Source organism: Haliotis rubra, unplaced genomic scaffold, assembly GCF_003918875.1.
Source record: "Haliotis rubra isolate DU_JTF1 unplaced genomic scaffold, ASM391887v1 Scf195, whole genome shotgun sequence".
In the NCBI taxonomy this organism is placed as follows: domain Eukaryota; kingdom Metazoa; phylum Mollusca; class Gastropoda; order Lepetellida; family Haliotidae; genus Haliotis; species Haliotis rubra.
In genome coordinates, this window is record NW_025765947.1 from 32433 (window position 1) to 57325 (window position 24893).

The window sequence follows — 24893 nt, forward strand, 5'->3', positions numbered from 1 at the left end:
TTAAGCAGATAGTCAGGAGTAAAGCGATTGTGGCCAATACGACATCGACATGGTCGTAAAATTACCTCATCTCGTCTTGACTGACATCCCAAGTAGGTTGTAGAGTATCCCTGGTATAACCAATTGTTGGCTTCAATTCATGAAGTTTATTTCTTCCTACTTGGGTGTCCCAACTTCTTTGCATAAGGTCCCGAGTATAACTTTTGATAGTTGGTTTGAAATCACTGTACGGGATTAGCAGTGGAGATAGGGCTTGTCAAGAGCTGCTTTAGCTGCAGCATCTGTTTTTGTGTTACCTGCTATGCCGACGTGACCCGGCAACCAGCAGAGGACGATGTCAGTAGAGGAAACTGTAGGTTATGGTGACAACAATACAAGTTACCTCCCAATTTCAATGGAAAACGATGAAGCATGAGCGAGTGTAAAATGGAGTGAGGTACTTGAATGTGCAGTGGACCGAAGAAGACTCCCTAAAGATGTGGTAACAAAGGGTACAAAGGAAGGTATTGAATTGAGCGGAGTGAATGAGATGACACAGGTGTTCGTCGTCTGCTAGCGGTTCGCCCGTCTGCAACGGGTTGGATGTGAATAAGAAAAAGATTCGTCTGCTTTAGGACAGTCGTCTGCTGGTTTTTTGTAGAGGTAATTGTACGCAACGCTAATCAGCGGTTTACACATTGTTCTATACATGTCTGACCAATGCTACAACGTGATATACGTTGGATAATGTAGGGAAAATGTACGTCTAGCTGTATCAAATTCATCCTGTACGGTGTACAAGTTGTGCACCATGAAAGTTAGACAAGCTGTTTGGAAAGAGATAGAATAAATAGATAGGACATGTAGAGGCAAGGAACGTATTTCATGTTTAGGATCTTCATCCTTAATCTCAGAGATAACATATTTTATCATGGACATTTTAAACGCGAGGAACATGTTTCATTGGAAATATATGCTGAAGCAGGTTTATTCATAGCTAATGTGTAGCAGATAGACTAAGCCACCGGCCATAACAATGTCAACATACCGGCCTAACAATGTCAACATACCGACCTCGCCTACCGGTGAAGCTTCCCATTCATACATTGTGTGATCAGTGTACCGTATTTAGGTTAGGTTAGGGAAGATGTGTTGTACATTATTATTTTTAAAGGGAGTTATTTCAAAGAGGTCATGGGTATTCCCCTCATTAAACCTCTCTGTTGTTGTTGTTGTTGTTGTTGTGTGTGTGTGTGTGTGTGTGTGTGTGTGTGTGTGCGTGCGTGCGTGCGTGTGTGTGTGTGTGTGTGTGTGTGTGTGATTTTTAAATGTAATCGGTATATTTAATACATTTGAATGAAATTGCGGTCATGTACGAACGAATGTATGTGCGTGTAGATTTTATGCATATATCTGAACATGAATGTATGGCACCTTTCAATAGATCCATTACGGTTCTAACCACGGCATGAAACATTACTATGAGTGTGGCTAGGAGTTCGTATTTATCAACACATCGTAAGTAATAGAATTCTGATGAATGAACTCGCCCGCACACATGTCTAGGTCAACATAACTCTGGGTATTTTCAGACCATCCAACTGTAAACAGTTACACATTGATAACAGGAGGGTGTCGCGTTTGTGTGGAATGCACTCATCCTTGTAAAGGTAAATCCATGTAAAAATACGCGTTTAAACTCACAATTTAAATGATGGCATTACTTTTTAGATGTATTGGTATGGATGTGAGGTTCGTAGATCTGTGAAGTGTGTATCGATGTCTGTCTAGGGACTACACATATATTATCATCGAGGTATATAAGGATTATATTCTAAGTATGCAAAACAAAAAAAACCCGACAAAACAAGCAAATTCATTCATATCATTTATTGATTCAAGTTAATCGGTTCGATACAAAGCTGTGATATACGAATGGGCAATAGGATTCACTCTGGAACATTAAAGTCAACAGTTCAGTCACTCTAGACACAGGCTGCTGCTTCAAGGCGCGATTGTTTAAACGGCAAGTCCATGTTTTGAAACACATTTCGCACTGTTGAATATTCAGTTCACCTTTCCTATGCTGTTTTAAGGTTGAATGGTTATCTATAGTCTATGTTTTATCCACTGCCTTTAACGATGTCCGTCCAGGAGGTCCCAGTTTCACAACTCCTCTCACGTAGAGGAAAATTCGGCGTTTCTCATCGTTCAAGCGCCTCAGTGTATGAGGTGTTTTCAAAATATGAATCAAACTAGACGTGCGGCGTTGACTCATAGGGAGGGTTGAAAACACAATTGTATTCTGGATTGGACTCATTTGAACGTAATTTAGTAACATACTGCAGTGGAAGTTTAATGCGGCGTTGTTCAAGGGACGGTTCGTTTGCCTCCGCATATAGACTGTCTACCGGAGAGGTCCTAAAGGCTCACAGGTACAGCCTCGTGTCTTGGTGGTGGATAGAATCTAATTTTTATAAATTGCTTTTGCAGGCTCCACCATAAACAATGGGGCCGTAATCTAGTTTAGAGCGAACCAAAGATCTGTACAAGTGAAGGACGGTAGTCTGATCCCCTCCCCACTATGTATATGAAACGGCTTTTAATCCAGAGCCTTCAAGCACTTTGTTTTCAAATACTTTATGTGTGGTAAGAATGTCAAGTGACGGTCGAATATGAGTCCCAGGAATTTGGCCTCTTCTACTACCTTGATGGGAGTACCATCTAAAGATAGGTCTGGATCCTTGTGTGGTTTGTATTTACGACAAAAGTGAATACAATTTGTTTTAGACTTTGAAAACTTAATGTCATTTTCATTGGCCCACTTTGGATTTTGTTAAGGCAGAGATGGCTTTCTATTGCGTGCATGTTCATACCACGACATGAAACATTGAAATCATCCATGAAAAGGGACCGATCAACACAACTGTTCAAAACGTTAGTGAGGCTGTTAATTTTGATGGTAAACAGGGTGACAGCTAGAATGCTGCCTTGAGGGAAGCCCTGATCTTGGTGGAAATAATCAGACAATGTGGAATCTACCCGTACTTGAAATTGTCTGTGTCCTAAAAACTGAGATATGAACTGAGGTAATCTACCCCTCAATTCAAATTCATGTAAATATTTTAAGATACCATGTTTCCACGTTGTATCATATGCTTTTTCTAAGTCGAAAAAGATAGATACAGTATGTTGTTTGACAATGTTTGTTGACAACAGATATTTTTATAAATGATTCCAGACGTACCAAATAGTCAATGGTACTTCGGTTCTTTCAGAAACCACATTTGATCACTAAGGAGGTTATTGGTCTCCAAGTAACAGATTAATCGATTGTTGACCATGCGCTCCATGGTTTTACAAACGCAGCTAGTTAGTGATATAGGACGGTAGTTTGAGGGATCGGTATGATCCCGGCCAGGCTTTGCTACAGGGTTGATAATGGCCTTGTGTCACGAAGGAGGAAAGTTTTCGGTTGTCCAAATATCATCCAATATATTGAGTAGTGTTTCCAAACTTGAACCAGGGAGGTGTTTCAGAAGCTGATAATGAATATCATCAGCTCCTGCCACAGTGTCGTGAGCCTGCCCCGGGGCAGAACGTAATTCATGGAGGGAAAAAGTTTTATTGTAATCCTCTCTATTATTACAGTTAAAATTGACTGATTTCTTTTCTTGTTCGGTTTGGTATTTCTGGAACTGGGGGTTATAATTAGACGAGGAGGAGTGGTTTGCCAAAGTTTCACCAAGAAGTTTGTTTGCAATTGCAAATTTATTTGTTAAAAGAGAAACACCATCATGAGATGACGGACACCAGATTTTGATCCTTTGCCCTTAATCTTTTGAATCATGTTCCACACCTTGGAAATGAGTGTGCGGGAGTTGATTTTGGACACATATTTCCTCAAAGACCGGCGTTCAGTTTGTTTAAAGGTACGTCTTGCCCTGGCATTTGTCATTTTAACTGCATTCAGGTTATATGCAGTAGAATGTTGTCGGAAGTATTTTTCCGCCTTCTTCCTATTTTTTCTAGCTTGTTTACAGTTTGTATCAAACCATTGTTTGCCTATGTGCGGGTTTGCAGAGGACTTAGGAATGGATTTGTCTCCAATGACATTTAGGAAGTCTGAAAATAGTTCCATGGGATCAGGAACATTCCTGAAGTTGTGACGTCATAACTCAGTTATGACGTCATAGTGACGACGTCATAGTCCTAACTGCCAGCTCACCTGATGAAGGGACCTGGAATGGTCTCGAAACGTCGTGAGAGAAATTAAAAAGAAGTTTAATCCATAAAAATATCTTGGACTTCTAAATGCCACTGAAAGACATTCCTGAACTTGTCCGGTATAAGTTTTTTCAGAGCAGAGAGTTTGGAATAATGGCCAATTGGCCTTAGTAAAATTCCACCTTGTTGAAGGTGGTTCATCCGCGGGATTGATAGGAGTAAGAATAGTTGGGAAGTGGTCACTTCGTGGAACGACCATTCAAACTCGTTTAAGAGATTAGAATCCGTAAGTGATAGATCAAGTGCAGAGTATGTTCCAGTGGCAGGATGGAGGTAAGTGTTTGATCCATCGTTGAAGATGCACTGATAATTGTTGGAGAGAAAATCTTCAAGGACCTTTCCCTTGTTGTTTATATCGGTACTCCCCCATTGGGGGTTGTAGCCGTTCAAGTCGCCCATGATTATGCAGGGTTTCGGGAGTTGATCATACAAGTTCTGAAGATCTGAAAGGCGGATAGTTGAGGAAGATGGAAGATAGAGTAAACAGAGTGCAAATCCAATGTTCAAAGTCATGCGGACAGCAACAGATTGTAGGTTAATTGGTGTTAAGTGGAACAGGGCTATGGAGGATGCCTTGTCTCACCAGGATAGCAGTGCCTCCTGTAGCTTTAACACCGGGATGTGCAATTCTGCAATTCCATTGAATCATGTTTTGTGGATTCACGGTGCTTCCACTGGTGACATGTCACGTGAACGCGAGGAAGCATTTGAAGTACTCCTATTGGTGCCAGGTGGAGATGGAGTGACCTCCATATCCAGAGGACTAAAGGAGTTATGGACATCGACGGGGATCTCTGAACGAGAGGTGGCCTTTGGTTTTGGCAGTTTGGCAGTTGCTCAGCTGCACAAGCTGCTTTAGTCTCTGTATTTTGGAGGTTTCTTTTCGCAGTTTCCGTTTCTGGCTTTGGCATTGGTTCTGGTGTTTGTGATACAGAAGTTTTGACGTTTGGTTTGTCAGATGAAGGGATTGAGACAGGTTGAGAAGATTTGACCCATGTAAGATCGGTTTGACATGAGATAGTTGCAGTTGTGGTAGAAGGACGAGAGACGGCAGAAGAGTAAGGGATATATGTGTGTGAATAGAATGAGTGAGTTTAGTTTTACACTGCACTCAGCAATATTCCAGCTATATGGTGACGGTCTGTAAATAATCGAGTCTGGACCAGACAATCCAGTGATCAACAGCATGAACATCTATCTGCGCAACTGGGATACAATGACATATGTCAACCATGTCAGCTAGTCTGATAACCCGATCCTTTTAGTCGCCTCTTACGACAAACTTGGGGGACAAGACCAATTCTAACCGGCATCATTTCAGTATGGTTTACTACAGGAACAAATCTGATAGGTGTTGCTAATATTGATCTTATATAACAGGTCAAATAAATTGGAGAGTGTGCTTCACTCATTAGTTGAACATTATTGCTAATTAGGATTGTATCCAAGAAGCCATTTTCCTGCATATCACTAATTTTCTTGATAAACATCCGGAAAAAAATACAATTCAGATTGGTGAAATAGATACTGCATTAATTCAGTAACAATTGGAAGGCATGAATGGGGAAGACGATGCAGGTAGACTTGCAGTGTTGCATCCTTTGATCATGCCATAAACCCATGATTGTGGGTTTGAATCCCGGTTCATCCTGATCATGCTGATGGGATTATCGGGGCCATACTTGTGCATCACCTTGGGCTTTCTTCACATTTTAAGGAAACATGCTACAGTTGCATCAAACCAAACTCATTCCTTATTAATTATTTGAACAACTTCCGTTGTGCTTTCTTCACAACGCGTTTAGCTATATTCCAACAATATCATTGGTGACATCAGAAATGAGCTTCACACATTGTACCCGTGTGGGGAATCGAACCCAGGTCTACGGTGCGACCAGCAAAACACTTGCCTACCCCACCGCCTCTGACATTCTTTGAGGCAGATCCAGTCAGTTGTCACCAAAGGATCAACACCTTTCTCTGTATCACGTCAGAACATTCCGAGCAGAAATAATGTAATGGGCATTACTGACTGCTTGATACATAACAGTTTAACATCTGAGACCACCAGATGAAACTAAATTGCAAACATGTAATGTGCATTTCCTATTATCTCGTGTAACAGAAATATCCAGTGATGAGTGAATGAGTCTGGTTTTAAGCCGCAGTTGGTAAAGTTCCAGCAATATCATGGTGGGGACACCAGAAATAGGCTTCACACGTTGTGCCCATGTGGTGAATCGAACCTGGGTTTTCGGCATGTCGAGTGAACGCTTTAACCACTAGGCTAATGACAGGTAACATTTTTTAGAAATGCTAAGTTTATAGAGTACTCTAGATAGACCCTGAATGTTCACTTGCCCTTTACAATACAACATAACTTATGATGTTGAATGACGTTCTGTGGCTTCTGGTGTAATTGTTTTGTTGAATTGTTCACAGGTAGCTGCACAGTTAGGTGGGAGAACAAGATGATGTACTGCATCGTCAGCGTCTTCGGCCTGGCCATCTGAACAAACAACATCGCCGACTTGTACAGATACATGCATCTTACATCATTCATTCACAGCTTGTGATACACCTTTACTTTATTTATGTGGACTGTTTGATTGTAATTTTTGTGGAGTTACCATTGTCCCATTTTCTGACTGGAATAACTCTAGATGAGTTAGCATTTGGTGTAGATCTTAGTCCCAGAATATTGGACAATGGAACATCGCATTACTTATGTCATTAAAGACAGTGTTTTATATGTTATAGCTTACTGACTTAGCCTCTGCTTCTGTTTGTATAACTCTGTAGCTACGTGACTTCTATGCTTGGACATTAGGAGATTGGTGAATTGCGTTGCCAAATTTATGTATAAAATGTGGTTATTTGGGGTTTTAACTGTAGGATTCATAATTGTTAAGTAAGAACACTTCCTCTGTTTAGTTCTTTCACTTTTTCTGCAACTTTAATGTGATCATTGAAAAAGAAAATAAATCATCATATTCAGTTTTGGTGGTGTTTTGTCTGAGAAGGTTTGGGTGGGTCAGTGGTCAAAGTTACCACTTAAGCTCCACAGAGTTGTGTCCCTTACATGTCAACAGGGATTTAGTTTGAATCCCAAAGATATTTTCCCAAGGAGGTTAGTAAGACAGCACCATCCCTATAACCTGGGTTATGGTAAACTCCTGAGATATGTCTTAGAGGCATAAAGGGAAAGCATGTTAGTCTGAACAGCACCTTTCCAGTGAAATCCTCTGGATTAACACTCGTGTGGTTCCTTTGGTTATATAGAAGCTATGTTCCAGGTAGGTTTTCCATAAGAGATTTCTCTGGACATATGACCCAATCAATACATTTTTGACAGCTTTCAAGCCTTGAATAGGATTAAAAACATATTTTGTACTTACAGTTAAGATACAGTGTGTGACAGCTGAATATATTGCTACATACAAAAGCAAAAGTGAGTGAGTATGGTTTTACTTTACTTTTAGAAATATTACAGCAACATCACTGCCGGGGACACAACAAATGGGCTTCACACATTGTACCTATATGGGGATCGAATCCGGGTCTTTGGGATGATGAGCGAACGCATTAACCTCTAGGCTACACCGACGTCCCCATACAAAAGCACTTTCGCCTGCCAGTTTAAAGGATCAGTTCTGATCAAATCTCTGAAACTGTTCAATGTCTTTCCAAGGTTCACATTTTGGACTTTGTCATGGCCAAATACATATGGTAAGAATGTTTAACATGAGAACAAAGTGTCAAATTTTAAACTTCAGGAGAGAACATGCTTGTGTTGTTTTCATCTACATGAAAGAAAATCAGCTGGAGTCAAATATTTGCTGGTGTTTATTCATCGAAAATGACTTCCTAAGAACCTCTAAATAAACCTCTGACCGATTATATACAATGTAATTACGTAATTGCAAGGGCGGTAACTTGTATTACCTAAAAAACAAAGCTGCCAGTTATAACTGATATGAAGACATCCTTTCCATCAAATACGTTTCTGTCAGTTATTCAGCATTGAGTGAGTTTAGATTTACACCGTATTCAGCAATATTCCAGATATATGGTGGCAGTCTGTAAATAATCGAGTCTGGGACCAGACAATCCAGTGATCAACAGCATGATCATCAATCTGCGCAATTGGGAACCGATGACATGTGTCAACCAAGTCAGCAAGCCTGACCATCCGATCCCGTTAGTCACCTCTTACGACAAGCATGGATTACTGAAGACCAATTCTAACCCGGACCTTCAAGGGTGTATTCAGCACTGACTGTTTGTGCCATGTTATCATTTTGGCTGGTAAGTCGCAGCCAATCAAATGAGCAAATGGTAATCAAGGGCAGCTAATCTGAGACTACAAGAACGGGAGTAGGTTTACAGATGGGCAAGCCCTGTTCACATAGAGAATGAAATAATTTGGACGAACATTTACACCAAACATACTCATATAATGTACAGTATGATGAGAAAAAAAATTAGAAATAAAATAATGTAAGATTGAAAGCCTGAATAGAATGTTGTCAGTCTCAAAATATTGAAAAGGGACAGATTTTGTACATTACAAAACGTTTTATGGTTCATGGTACAATGACATACATGGATTTGAAGATTGGTCAAAAGTACTCCAGCTCGACTCCAAATAGCATCCCAAACATATTTGTGACTGCCTTGTGCTATGCTTAAAAAACAAACCAACTGGCAGAGAGATATTTTATTCAAATCATACACAGTTAAATGGTGACATACAACACATACAAAGTAACAAATACCATTTGTAACATTTAAAAATACTCAACAAATACAAAATAACCTCTGAGCTACTCATCTCATCTGTATCTCATAATGACATTTTGTGACTTTTTTTTTTTTAATTTCCAAACAGATCTTGGCCCTAGGTCATAGGTTTTGGTTTGTATTACAAAGGGGTATGCGCATTAAATGAAACACCGAAAACATGTAAGGTTGTTCTAAGTTAACACATCACGTACATCACATGCATTTGTTTCACTGTTCTAATAACTGAGCTTACCCCCTTGTAATATATAGAGGAAGTCCTGAGGTACATAATGAAATCCTGAGACTAGAATTACAAAGACTTAACTGGGTGAAAAAGCATGGAATTCTCTCATATTATTCAAAGATGCACACAAAAAATAAAGCCGTTTAAACTGATGCAGGGCTCACGAGAATCAAGCTGATGAAAGTTCTGTCTGGCTTTTTCCGAACTGTTTAAAAATTTGGACAAAAGATACCATAAAACCTATCTACCAACGCCCAAAACATTGCCCGAAATTTCACATGTGGGGTGGGATATCATCACGTGCAGTGATGCCGGTGTGTGTTTTCACTGGAAATTTGACAAAGGAACGATATGTTGACATCTTAAATGATCAGGCTAAAACCTAACGAGGGACACATAAAACCCTGTATACCCCGAATGATAATGCTACAATGAATTTATCTTACCTAATGTTTAAATCTCACATCATGTAAATATAACATTAAAACAAAGTAAAATTCAATCATATATTGAACTAACATGGCTCTGACTAGTCAAACCGAACCACTGGTTCACGGTTCACTGACTGTTGTGGATGCAACCTTTTTCCATGGGGTGGGGTATAAATGATTCTCCCTTGCAAAGATTCATACTCCATTTGGGCAGTGTACATTGTACAGTGGTAATTTGTTCAAGGTCACGTGAATCAATCAGAGATGGACATTCTTACACGAGGTAGGATATTTGGATATTTCAGTATAACGACCCACAGCACACTGCAGGCTACACACTACACAACACAGTGGTTGTTGGATTAAAATGTTCAGCTCTTTAACTGGCCCAGCTACAGCCCAGATCTTAACCCTACTGAGAACGAGTGGGGATTAACGAAGGAGAGAATAAACCACAAAGGACTTAGAAATATTGAGGATATGAAGAAAGAAGTGATCAAATATTGGGATACGCTGTCACACAATTTCCTACAAACTTTGATCGGTAGTTTACCTAGGCGTACTCAGTCTTGTATTGCAGGGCAAGGAGGTCTCACAAAGTACTGAAAAGACACTTAGACTGGAAGAGAATCATATCTCAACATGTTCATTTAAGTAAAACTTCTATAGTTTATATACATGTATTAGTTATTTGCCAAAACAACGTTCTCAACAGTGCCAGGCAGGGTTACCATAAAGTAAGCTTTTAATTATTGTTCACTGTGACATGTCGAACATTCCACTCGTCAGTCAGTTCATAACACCACATAGGCAGCCACACTGTCAATGGAATCATCAAAACATACTACACAAAATCAGACATGTTTAACCAGCCATCAATGTAGGTTTTGTAAAAGCATGAAATCCCTAACATCCTCATTAACAGCTTCATGTTTGTCCACACAAGGGTTATGGGTAGTATAAGGTGGGGTTATGGTGATGCAGACAGGGTATATGGGTGGTCAACGCAAGGGACACAGGTGGTTCAGACAGGCATATTTGGTTTGGACAGGGGGTATGGTGGTTCAGACAAGGATATGGCACTTAAGATAGGGGATATGGTTGTTCACATGGGGTAAACGCTTCGGACAAGGGATATGATAGTTCATGCAAGGAATATGGTGGTTCAGACAGGAGATATGGTGGGTTACATGGGATATGATGATTTGGACAAGGAATATGATGGTTTATGCAGGAATATGGTGGGTTACAGACATGGGACATGATGATTCGGACAAGGAATATGATGGTTTATGCAGCGAATATGGTGGTTCAGACTGGGTATATGGTGGGTTACATGGCATATAATGGTCAAACCAGAGAATTTGGTGGTCAAAACCGAGTATATGTTGATACAGGAATGGGAAAAATGTAGCTCATAGCAAAGGTCCTCATAGCAAAGCAGCAGCTCTACATACTTCTGGTTCTTGATTATTACACAACTCCCATCTCAAGTTTAGTTGCAACAGTTTTACTTCATGACTTGATTAGTCATCATCAGATGAGAAACTTAAGTGTCACTATCACTATCCTGGGCATTTGCACCTTTCATGTTCTTGAATCAGGTCCCTTCTCCAGCAGTGCTAGTATAACTCCATGACAGCAGCCATCACCAGACAAGGTAGTTCAGTCTAAAGCTGTATTACCATCACTTAACATCCGACACTAGAACACTGGTTCCATGCAACATGCTGGAGAGGTATTTCAGCTTTCTTATCCTTAAATCTCACATCAGCTCCCTTCTCCAGCAGTGCTAGAATAACTCCATGACAGCAGTCATCACCAGACAAGGTAGTTCAGTCAAAACAGGGATTTACCTTGAGTCCTACATTTGAGGGTCCATGGGACTCATACTCCTAATTTTCAAGGGTGCTGGACTACAAAATGGGGGTCCCAGACACTTGAATATTATTATTAATTCTATGTTGTAGTATTGTTGTAATTTAGTTACTGTATTGTATTGTGTATCATGATCATCACATTGTTACAGCAATTAAATTGCAAATGATACCCGGCTAGTAGCAGACTCAGTGATAACTTATTGTTACTTGATCGAAATGTTTACAAAAAGTATTAGGACTTTTTCTAAGTCCTTGTGGACAGGCTAATAATATTGTTGCATCCATTGTTAATTTTTATGCCAATAGGACGTAGGAATTCGGGTGCTGTAAATCCCTGGTCTAAGCTGTACCACCATCACCCTACATTCGACATGCAGCATGCTGAAGGAGTATTTGAGCTTTCTTATTCTCGAATCTCACATCAGATCAGTTCTTCAACAGTGCTTGTATTACATCCTGAGAGTGGGGTTAATCAGACGGCAAACTACGGTGTTAAGCTGTTCTACCATTACTATCCTAAGCATTTATCAGCTCCGTTATTACTCAGCGGCAGCTGATAGAAGAAGTAGATCTGACAAAAACACTGCTGTGTCAAGATTTTCTACACTGTCGTCTACATGTACATTGGAGAGGTGTTTGACCTTTTCCGTTCAAGATTGTTAAATTAACCTCCTTTACAAGCAGTGCTTGTATAACTCTGTGACAGTGGGGTCTATATAACAAGGAACTACAGTGTAAAGCTGTATCACCATCATTATCCTGGGCATTTACATCTGACACCAGGAACAAAAGTTCAACTCACTCCATACACTGGTTCCATGCTGCACAGTGGAGAGGTGTTTGGCCTTTCCTGTTCTTGATTCCTGCATCAACCGCCTTCTCCAGCAGTGCTTGTATTACATCAGGAGATTTGGGTCCATTTGAAAAGAATCTGCATCACCATCGCTATCCTTGGTATTTACACTGACAGCACCATTTTTTACACTAAGTGAAAAGCTGTATTAACATTACCATCCTGGACATTTAAGCTGCCATTGAGATTGACAATTTAACACACTCAATACACTGGTTTGTTGCTGCACACTGGAGAGCACACTTGATACATACATCGGCTCTCTTCTCCAGCAGTGCTTGTATCACTTCATGAGTGTGGGGTTTCTTTGACAAGAAACTGTAATGTAAAGCTGTATTACCAATACTATCCTGGGCATTTACATCTGACTTGGAGCAACAACTCAACACACTCAATACACTTCTTCCGTGCTGCACAGTGGAGAGGTGTTTCACCTATCTTGTTCTTGATTTTGAAATCAGCTCCATTCTCCAGCAGTGCTTGTAGCACTTTATGAGAGTGGCATTCATCAAAACAGCCAAACTCACTGCTGAATGGATCATGGAAAACACAATGTAAAGGTGTATTACCATCGCCATCCTGGACATTTACACTCAACAATGGAACCAACAGCTTAACACCCTCAATACACTTCTCCCGTGCTGCACAGTGGAGAGGTGTTTCACCTTTCTTGTTCTTGATTTTGAGCTCCCTTCTCCAGCAGTGCTTGTAGCACTTCATGACAGTTGGGTTCATTAGACAAGAAACAGTAGTGTAAAGGTGTATCACCATCACTATCTGGGCATTTACATCTGATAATGGAACCAACAGCTCAACACATTCCATATATCCGGCCCGTGCTGCATAGTGGAGAGGTGTTTCACCTTTCTTGTTTTTTATTCCTGGAGCATCTACGTTCTTCAGCAGTGCTTGTAGCACTTCATGAAAGAGGCATTCATCAAAACAGTCAAACTCACTGTTGAATGGATCATGGAAAACACAATGAAAAGGTGTATTACCATCAACATCCTGGGCATTTACATCTGACAATGGAAGCAACAGCTTAACACACTCCATACACTTCTTCCGTGCTGCACAGTGGAGAGGTGTTTGGCCTTTCCTGTTTTGCATTTGTACATCAGCTCCCTCCTTCAGCAGTGCTTGTAGCACTTCATGAAAGAGGCATTCATCAAAACAGTCAAACTCACTGCTGAATGGATCATGGAAAACACAAAGTAAAGGTGTATTACCATCGCCATCCTGGACATTTACACTCAACAATGGAACCAACAGCTTAACACCCTCAATACACTTCTCCCGTGCTGCACAGTGGAGAGGCGTTTCATCTTTCTTGTTCTTGATTCCTGCATCAGCACCATTCTCCAGCAGTGCTTGTAGCACTTTATGAGAGTGGGGTTTAGCAGACAAGAAATTGCAAAGTAAAGGTGTATCACCATCACTATCCTGGGCATTTACATCTGACAATCGAACCAACAACTCAACACACTCCATACACTTGTTCCGTGCTGCACAGTGGAGAGGTGTTTGACCTTTCTTGTTCTTGATTCTGACATCAGCTCCCTTCTCCAGCAGTGCTTGTAGCACTTTATGAGAGTGGGGTTTAGCAGACAAGAAATTGCAAAGTAAAGGTGTATCACCATCACTATCCTGGGCATTTACATCTGACAATGGAACCAACAACTCAACACACTCCATACACTTGTTCCGTGCTGCACAGTGGAGAGGTGTTTGACCTTTCTTGTTCTTGATTCTGACATCAGCTCCCTTCTCCAGCAGTGCTTGTAGCACTTTATGAGAGTGGGGTTTAGCAGACAAGAAATTGCAAAGTAAAGGTGTATCACCATCACTATCCTGGGCATTTACATCTGACAATCGAACCAACAACTCAACACACTCCATACACTTGTTCCGTGCTGCACAGTGGAGAGGTGTTTGACCTTTCTTGTTCTTGATTCTGACATCAGCTCCCTTCTCCAGCAGTGCTTGTAGCACTTTATAAGAGTGGGGTTTAGCAGACAAGAAATTGCAAAGTAAAGGTGTATCACCATCACTATCCTGGGCATTTACATCTGACAATCGAACCAACAACTCAACACACTCCATACACTTCTTCCGTGCTACACAGTGTAGAGGTGTTTCACCTTTCTTGCTCTTGATTCTGACATCAGCTCCCTTCTTCAGCAGTGCTTGTATCACTTTATGAGAGTGGCGTTTAGCAGACAAGAAATTGCAAAGTAAAGGTGTATTTCCATCAACATCCTGGGCATTTACATCTGAGTCTGGAAGCAATGACTCAACACATTCCATACACTTCTCCCGTGCTGCACAGTGGAGAGGTGTTTCACCTTTCTTGTTCTTGATTCCTGCATCAGCTCCATTCTTCAGCAGTGCTTGTAGCACTTTATGAGAGTGGGGTTTAGCAGACAAGAAATTGCAAAGTAAAGGTGTATTACCATCGCCATCCTGGGCATTTACACTTAACAATGGAAGCAACAACTCAACACACTCCATACACTTCTTCCGTGCTGCACAGTGTAGAGGTGTTTCACCTTTCTTGTTCTTGATTCTGACATCAGCTCACTTCTTCAGCAGTGCTTGTAGCACTTTATGAGAGTGGCGTTTAGCAGACAAGAAATTGCAAAGTAAAGGTGTATTACCATCAACATCCTGGGCATTTACATCTGAGTCTGGAAGCAATTACTTAACACACTTCATACACTTGTTCCGTGCTGCATAGTGGAGAGGTGTTTCACCTTTCTTGTTTTTTATTCCTGCATCAGCTCCATTCTCCAGCAGTGCTTGTAGCACTTCATGAAAGAGGTATTCATCAAAACAGTCAAACTCACTGCTGAATGGATCATGGAAAACACAATGTAAAGGTGTATTACCATCAACATCCTGGGCATTTACATCTGACAATGGAAGCAACAGCTTAACACACTCCATACACTTCTTCCGTGCTTCACAGTGGAAAGGTGTTTGGCCTTTCCTGTTTTGCATTTGTACATTAGCTCACTCCTTCAGCAGTGCTTGTATCACTTCATGACTGTGGGGTTCATCAGAAAAGGAACTGAAGTGTAAAGCTGTATTACCATCAACATCCTGGGCATTTACATCTGAGTCTGGAAGCAATGACTCAACACACTCCATACACTTGTTCCGTGCTGCACGTTGGAGAGGTGTTTCACCTTTCTTGTTCTTGATTCCTGCATCAGCTCCATTCTCCAGCAGTGCTTGTAGCGCTTTATGAGATTGAAAACAGCGAAACTCACTGCTGAATGCATAATGGCAAACACAATGTAAAGGTGTATTACCATCAACATCCTGGGCATTTACATCTGACAATGGAAGCAACAGCTTAACACCCTCAATACACTTCTCCCATGCTGCACAGTGGAGAGGTGTTTCATCTTTCTTGTTCTTGATTCCTGCATCAGCTCCATTCTCCAGCAGTGCTTGTAGCACTTTATGAGAGTGGCATTCATCAAAACAGCCAAACTCACAGATGAATGCATCATGGAAAACACAATGTAAAGGTGTATTACCATCGCCATCCTGGACATTTACATTCAACAATGGAACCAACAGCTTAACACCCTCAATACACTTCTTCCATGCTGCATAGTGGAGAGGTGTTTCATCTTTCTTGTTCTTGATTTTGAAATCAGCTCCCTTCTCAAGCAGTGCTTGTAGCACTTCATGACAGTTGGGTTCATTAAACGAGAAACAGTAGTGTAAAGGTGTATCACCATCACTATCCTGGGCATTTACATCTGACAATGGAACCAACAGGTCAACACATTCCATAGATCCGGCCCATGCTGCATAGTGGAGAGGTGTTTCACCTTTCTTGTTCTTGATTTTGAAATCAGCTCCATTCTCCAGCAGTGCTTGTAGCATTTCATGAAAGAGGCATTCATCAAAACAGTCAAACTCACTGCTGAATACATCATGGAAAACACAATGTAAAGGTGTATTACCATCAACATCCTGGGCATTTACATCTGACAATGGAAGCAACAGCTTAACACACTCCATACACTTCTTCCGTGCTGCACAGTGGAAAGGTGTTTGGCCTTTCCTGTTTTGCATTTGTACATTAGCTCCCTCCTTCAGCAGTGCTTGTAGCACTTCATGACTGTGGGGTTCATCAGAAAAGGAACTGAAGTGTAAAGCTGTATTACCATCGCTATCCTGGGCATTTACATCTGACAATGGAAGCAACAGCTTAACACACTCCATACACTTCTTCCATGCTGCACAGTGGAGAGGCGTTTTACCTTTCTTGTTCTTGATTTTTACAGCACCTCCCTTCTCAAGCAGTGCTTGTAGCACTTCATGACTGTGGGGTTCATCAGAAAAGGAACTGAAGTGTAAAGCTGTATTACCATCACCATCCTGGGCATTTACATCTGACAATGGAAGCAACAGCTTAACACACTCCATACACTTCTTCCATGCTGCACAGTGGAGAGGCGTTTTACCTTTCTTGTTCTTGATTTTTACAGCACCTCCCTTCTCAAGCAGTGCTTGTATTACTTCATGAGAGTGGGGTTCATCAGACAAGGAACTGAAGTGTAAAGCTGTATTACCATCGCTATCCTGGGCATTTACATTTGACTCTGGGAGCAAGAGCTTAACACACTCCATACACTCATTCTTCGCTGCACAGCAGAGACGTATTTGAACATGCCATTTTTGTTGATGAACAAAAAACATATCGAAAGGACCTGGAATATCAGCTTGAGCCTCTGCACCTGCAGCATAATGGAGCGCTCTGCGCTTCACGTGATCTGTCAAGTTGACAAAGTCTTCATCATTAGTTGAATTCTTTTTGAGCAATAGCTTCAGCTTTTTCTTCTGGTCAACACAAGATTTCAATGCAAAATGAAATGGAGTCGACCCTCGTTTGTCCACTGATAACTCTGCTCCATGTTCCAGTAGTAATTCAACACCATCAGCACCACCATACATACAAGCCAAATGTAATGGTGTCCGACCAAATTCATCAGTCACATGTATATCATCACATGATCTGAGCAACAGTTTCCTTAACACAGATGGGTCTTTGTGGCTAGATGCAAGACTTATCTTTCTGGAATCCAATTGTCCACCACCTTCTTCAAGAAGTGTCATCACCTCAAGTATATCATGTCCAGCATTTGTGGTCATTTGTGTAATCCCCCTGTGGCCATTGCCATTGATTTTAAGCAACAATTCTAAGCAATGGCTGTAAAACTGGTCATGGTCTCCACTTAGAGCAGTGAGTTTTGGACTTAAAACCCTGATCACTGTCTTATTGCAGGAAATAACTGCAATACTTAAGAGAAGTTTCAGATTTGTTTCATTGTCTTCTATCTGACTAATGATAGTTGATGAGGTATTTGCATCTAGTTGTGGCCAGTTACAAAGTGAGATAAAACACAACATGTTTGGTTTAGCTCCACTTGAAAGAAGGGCTGTTGCTAAGTCTTTATCACAAGTAAACAAAGCACAAAGCAAGGCTTCATTTAAAACGGGATGAATGTCCTCCGAATTACAACTACGAAGTAACTGAATCTTACGTGAAGCAAACTCCTTCATGTGATTCATGATAACATAGGAGAGAAACAAATTATATTCAAGAATGTTGACAGTTTGTGGCAAACCTAGTTTTCCACTAAGAGGTAAAGCAAAAAGTTTGACAACTTTCTCTCCGTTGTGCCTGCACAGTTGGTATATGTCATCAGTTTTCCATTCACGAAAGATCACACGTAAAAACTCTGTGTCTTGTAAAGCTGGGTGAGACAGCACAACGTATCGAGTTTTCTCATTTGACAGATATTCCCTCAGTTTATCAGCCAAAATTGGATAATCTTCTTCATCTAGAAAAACAACATTACGTTGCTTGCATCTTTCCAGTTTCTGTTTATTGATTCGAATAAATTCTAGCAGCATGACTGGTGTGCTCATTCTGATTCCTAAAGCAAGACTATCTTCACACAGGGCTACAAACAAGACATCATGTATTGACCTGTGTGAGAATAGGAAACATCTGGAAGCTTCTGAAAGATATATCCCACAGACTGATTTTGCTACATCCCTTATGTCAGCCTTGGACAGACATGTTTTCTTCAGCCTACAATGGGATGAAATGGTTTTAAACTGCCTTTCAAATTTGTCCTCATGCTCTATTGACATGAGCTCTTTCATGGAAAGTCGTCCTTCATTCATGAAAACCAACAGCAACACAAAATAAACTTCAGGTTGCGCCTTCTTAACACACTCAAACAAATCTTTTATAAATTCAAAAGGTTTCTTGAAAAATTCAACTCCTTTCAATCTTGCATCCTTATTTGCTGCAAAGAATGTACAGCATTGTGGGAATCCCAAAGTAGTGTCCATATTGGCAATTTCTTTCATGTCTTCCTTCCTTACATCTTTTCCACACAAGATCTCAAGGAATTGTAATTTTTCTGACTCTCGGAGACGGTACTTTCCTTCATCAAGAACGATCTGTTTTGCCTTATTTATTACTTCATATCTAAATATTTCTGGTTCTCCTTGAGAAATGATCTCTGGACGTGAAGTCATCACTAACCAAATCTGTCCAGACTCCACAAGAGGCCACACTAGGTCAAACTTTTGCCTCCACTCATCAAGGCTTGACTGGATCAAATTTGTTCGCCCAAAAATGTCATCAACCATTACAACATACTTTTTAGCATCAGACGTCCTTGATTTGTGTATGTAATTCCACTCTTTTGGTGATGACACCTTCACCGGTATCCTTGAACATGATTTTGCAACCCTTTCCAACAAAGTATACCCGAGATGTGACTTCCCGGACCCTGATCTTCCCTTGATGATGATACTGCCGCACGTCTTCAGATGTCGGAATGCAGCCCTCTCTGTGTATGTTGAAACATTTGTGGGATCTCTTGATCTGATCTTCATCTCAGTTTCAGCTGAAGTAAGAAATTCATTTTAGTCCCGGTAATTGTGATATGAGTTATAATTCTTGTAATGTTTCTAGATTTTTAGATATCAAACAAATACAGTCGAGCACCGTTGTGTCGAACTCTGATAACTCGATATCTCGGTTGTCTCGATATAACATCTCTGTCCCGGCAAAATCCTTCATAATTTATCATTATTCAAGCTCTTTTAACTCGATACAGACGTCTCAATATGTCGTATATCTCGACATAATTTGATGGTCCCAACAAGCAAAATTACCCTTTTAATTCGATATTTGCACAGAAACTTGATATTCACCTACCTATCATGGGCAAGTATCCCTCTGAACTGAGGTTGTTTCCACACGTCTACACAAGGTGCAGCATGAATCAAAGGGATGCAGTTGTCTAAACTAATTAGGGCTAATTGAGTTGAAGGTGTCACTTGTTTGTTGTTTAATTAGGATTACTTAAGAAGGAAGTACTCACTGTTACGAATAAACACTACTGATAACAAATTATATTTTCGAATCCAAACATACTGAGAAGAATTTTGTTTTCTTTCACAGTGATATGTGATGACATGCTCTGGTCGGATGTCTCGATGTTCGGATAACTCGAAATTTTTTCTTAGTCCCATAAATATTGAGACAACGGTGCTCGACTGTATATACTGATACCGAACAAGTCCTGGTATGACAATTTTATCAGAATGAGAGAATTCAAAACTTATTGAACAAGCAAACACAAAAGTTTATGGTATAAAGACACAATCTTCTTAAAATCACATCTCTTACTACACCAGATCTCTGTTATATATTTAGGAATATACACAAACAATATTATAATAGATACATATAAAGCACTTACTGATCAAATGTTGAAGAAGTGAACATTCGGCTGCTGAAATGCAAAATTTATTTATTATTTTGTTTTGTTAAAATTTAGGATTGCAAAATGAATAGATGTGTGCTACAATCAATAAATATATAGTAATAGGTATTGGGTACCGGAGATTTTGTGAACTAATCACTGGCAGTGACTAGTTCGTTGATAAGCTTTTCCTTCTCAATCATGATTAGAAACAAAATTGGAGATACAAGGCTCTTTGGCTCACCAAACTTATGGCAGCCATGTTGAAAGTTGGACAAGAATTCTGTATGTAATTTCTGGAGACAGCACTAGAGGGATCCAAACATGGCATTAATTGTATATGTTAGTGTTACTCTTCTGAAAATACACCACAGCTAAAAATCATCAATACAAAGTTTCAGATCATAAATCAAAATATGTTTTAAAAAACAAGGCATTGGTGCAAGGTGCTAACTCAAGTGCTGAGTAGGTCCATTATCATGGTTCACATAAAAACAACCTTTCATCTGACCAATCAGGGCGATGCTTAACAAAGTGACATTCAGAATCTGTTCCTGCAACCTTGAAAAGTTTTCTACATGGTATGCTGAATGACAGCTACAGACTGTATAACTGCTTCTGTCAGAATAGGGGCGGTGGGGTAGCCTAGTGGTAAAAGCGTTCATTAGCTGAAAGCCCAGGTTCAATCCCCCACATCGGTACAATGTGTGAAGCCCATTTCTGGTGCCCCTGCTGTGATATTGCTGGAATATTGCTAAAAGCAGCATAAAACCACTCACTCACTCACTCACTCACTGTCAAGACAATGATCTCTTGCTTCAGTTGGATAAACAGTTGAAACTTTCCACAGTCCAGGGGAAGTACTGCTATACAGCCTCGATAGACATTCAAGAATTTTCTTTTGTTCTGTTTTCAAATTTTGAATCAACAAATTTCATCAAGAAATTTTGAAAGATAACATAATTGAATGGAAGTTTGAAACTTGGTACCTGTTCCAAATCATCAATGCAATGTTTCAGCTAATAAATAAAAAAATGTTAAAAAATGTATCATACCACACACTTTTTCCATATACATTTTTGTAAATACACATGCAGACAAAGTCTGCAGTCTAGACTACCAGTTATCCAACTTTCATTCCGTGGAAGTCGAGGTGGCTGAGCGGGTTAGGCGGCTGACTTTGTGTGCATTTGATTAGGTGCCTGACTCTGAGGGTGTGGGTTCGAATCTCAAGTGGGACTCAACTCAAAAAGTACTAGAATTTGTACGTTACTAAGAAAGTGTAATCCCAAATATAACATGTACATTTGACCACTTTCTAAATGGCATTGTGTAATCACATGCAGAAGTCCCTCACTAAATGCCAACAATGGAATTTTCAAAATCATGAATATGAGCCATGTTGAAAGTCAGTCTCATTAAAATCCCAGTCTCATTCTGTTATGGTTCACATCACAATGACCTTCCATCAAACCAATCAGAGCAATTCTTAACAAAGTGAAAGAAGAAACCTTCCACAGTCCACTGCCATACACTTTCAGCCATTAGATAGACATTCCAGAATTTTCTATTGTTCTGTTTTCAAATTTTGAATCAAGAATTTCATCAAAGCATTCTGATGACCAATGTTACCTTGTTTGGTATTTCACTGGTAGTTCAAAGTTCATACAAGGTCATTCTGACATGACCTTAAATGGGATTTCCTCAGGCATGTTTCTGCAGCAGTGAAGACTAAGATTTAGTTTTAACGAGATCGGTTCAAAAAAGCTGCATTGGAATTCTGTTAGCAGTATGTAGAGCAACTACCGCTGGTATCATTCATATTGTCAGTTTTCAGTTCCACGGAGCTTGTAGTTTCATAAGAGGTACCTGTTTTAAAGTACCTTTGAAGTCAAGACGACAAATCACTGTACTTTAAACCTTCAAATATAACGTCATCAAGTGTGATCTTCTTGAATTTAAAAAAACATTTACCTGGATAATTCACAATCACACCTGCCACATTACTATTGGAGACCGTTCCACCACTCACACCAGTCACAGAGTCTGAAACACATCAACATAATTCATATTAAGCAAGTTTATTTTAGTGTTGATTGCTGGATCGATGAGGACATCATCATAATCAGGTTTTCATACAAACTAGAAAGGAAGGAAAACAAGTTATATATTATGAATATGAATTGTTGAATATTATTTCTGGGTTTAAAATAATATTTTGAGCCATTGTGTTCTTACTAGGGCTGGCTAAAGGGCGTAAAGGACTGATCATCAGAAAATATTTAAAGGAAAAAATAAATTATGAACAATTATGTATCTATATGAAAATTGTGACACTGATAAGCTGACAATAACATACATACACTATTGTCATGAAATGAAGACTTAATTTACACACACAATACACAAAGTTAAGTCTTTATGGGTGAGACGCTTCTAAATTGTGTCTAAACTACTGTTTTTTGTTAGAAATCCATGCACAAATGTGTCACCACTTACTAGTCACATGAAATATATTTGTTACTAACAGGTTATCAGTCACATTGGTGTCCTCCCAATTGTGAGAACTCCCAGTTGTGAGACACATTAATTAGTGGTTCAGTGCACATAGGTGGTGTTTCCACATCCCTACAATGAAAGTGGGATCAGCCCAGTTGTTGAAGAGTACCCACAGGAGGCATAGTTCATTGATGAGTTGATTAATGAAATAGATTATCAAAGATTATATTTACACAGAAGAAATAGTTCATTGAATATTTTATTTATTCAGAAGAATGTGTAATTATGATAACACATTTTTATTGACTATTATGAAGTTTGAAAGTCATTTTGGTTTAAACATGTTTTATTATTTATGAAAATGAATTGGGATTCATGAACAAGCATTACTGCTTGTGTTAACACTGCTCCCATGCAACATAAAATACAAAATGAAATGGAGGATGTGACGTCATCAATATTGACTATTGCATAAATATATTTTTAAGTACATATAAATATATGCAGATTACATCAAATACAACTATCCTCTAAGTAGTCATAATTAGAGAGTTACAGTTTGTGTGTTTAACAAGCTATTGTAGGAATATAAATCAATCATGAGAAGGTTGTTGAGTTAATTTAAGTATTTTCCTGAGAAAATTTGAAGCGTTGTGTCCTGATGATGTAATCGTGGATGGATTCAACTATTTTCTGCTTTACACAAAGTGTAAATTCTTTGTTTCTGTTCGAAATGGTATCCAGGTGATAACGGGTAGTGTAAAATACATATTAATTCTTATCAAGTGAGAAAATAGTGTAGGGCGTTTTCACTGATTTCGACAAGAGCAACATGAGTAGTAGACAGGATGACAGTCCTGGATCAAGGTAGCTAAAGCTTTATTACATAGATAAAGCTTTAGTCGGATACCTTATTTTTACTGTCATTACCTGTACAGAAAGCCTTATTTCCTAAATAATGCTTTAGTTGGATCAAGCTATGAAAATGTTTATTTGATCAAATATCCTCTATGTCGTGTCGACGGGAGGTAACACTGTGTCATACGGTACGATCAACAATTCTTCTCTCACAAACCCCCTCCCTGGCCCATCCCTCAAGTAGTACAAGTTAGGCTCGTCTGCTTTGATGTCAACTTTATCTATGACACTATGTCATGTTTACCTCGACGAAACAGTTTAATGTAAATCGTCTGTTATATTTTTGGTGTTCGTTATAAAGGCTTGCCGGGCTTTTTCCACCCCTTGTTCTATGTACTTTTTTTTCTCGTCCTCACTTATAGCAGACTTACGAGACTTGGATCGAATATCTTGTTTCATTTTATCATATTTTGTGAGTTCAGAGAGGATTGACCGAAACTCCTCCTCCGAGATCTTACTGTCAGTGAGTGCCATGGAAATACGCTCACTCACCGTGTTTAACTTCGCTTCGGCCAGAACCCTGATCTCGTCATGCTTCAATGCCTTACGATGCAGTCTGCGAGATACAAATTTAAATACCAATCCAGCCAACCCTGACACCCCAGCCGTTATTTCGAGTCCCAACACTATGGGTGCAGCCACGATGGTTGTCAACAACCCAACACCTACTGCTCCTAGTCCCATGCTGGTTGCCATAAGGGTAGTATCAGTCCCATCCACGATGTTGAAAGCTCTATGGTATTTTTTATATAGAGATTTCCGCGTGTCACGGTCTTGTTCTAGTTGACGTTTTACATCACATAACTGTCTCAAGCGAAACCCGTCTACGGTTTCCAGGGTCTTCGCTACTTCATCTATGCCTGGGTATAGCCCCATTCTGTGTGTCTATAATATATCTGATAAAATATTTTTAATTGGGGATCAGTTAATACCGATCAACGCATGCTTGAAGTTTATAAGGCCTACGTTCTCGGTATCTCAATAGAGGAAAGGTCAATAGGTAAAATTGGGAACTTCTAAATATACAGGAGCTGAAAAAGGGGCAGCAACCCTCACCATCCTGTCGTGATAACGAGACTACAATAGCTGCCTTTAGTGGCCTGAATAGATGGTCTTATTAGCACCCCAGATAAAAGGTTCCATGAGGACCCACGGGTATTTTTTAAAAAGAGTGTTACGATTAATGTGGAGTCTGGAGGCATAAGC

At 39.9% G+C, this 24893-nt stretch overlaps 1 protein-coding gene and 2 long non-coding RNA genes across 3 annotated transcripts in view; 1 reads left to right on the plus strand and 2 right to left on the minus strand.

Moving 5' to 3' along the window:
- Positions 1-4376: 4376 nt before the first annotated feature.
- On the minus strand, positions 4377-7334 carry LOC124274833. The gene is made up of 3 exons (XR_006898052.1): positions 6707-7334; positions 6296-6298; positions 4377-4388 (listed from the first exon to the last, which is right to left on the minus strand). It is a non-coding gene; the product is annotated as an uncharacterized LOC124274833 (long non-coding RNA).
- A 5470-nt stretch (positions 7335-12804) lies between these two features.
- LOC124274867 (serine/threonine-protein phosphatase 6 regulatory ankyrin repeat subunit A-like) overlaps positions 12805-24893 on the minus strand; it is a 32889-nt gene continuing 20800 nt past the window's right edge. Inside the window, exons 3-7 of the mRNA XM_046710239.1 lie at positions 22245-22316; positions 20268-20300; positions 16971-19406; positions 13536-15035; positions 12805-13481 (exon numbers count right to left, since the gene is read on the minus strand). Coding sequence (XP_046566195.1) covers positions 12805-13481; positions 13536-15035; positions 16971-19406; positions 20268-20300; positions 22245-22316 — 4718 coding nt within the window. The remainder of the gene's footprint in view (positions 13482-13535; positions 15036-16970; positions 19407-20267; positions 20301-22244; positions 22317-24893) is intronic.
- LOC124274834 lies at positions 23178-23499 on the plus strand. The gene is made up of 2 exons (XR_006898053.1): positions 23178-23219; positions 23374-23499. It is a non-coding gene; the product is annotated as an uncharacterized LOC124274834 (long non-coding RNA).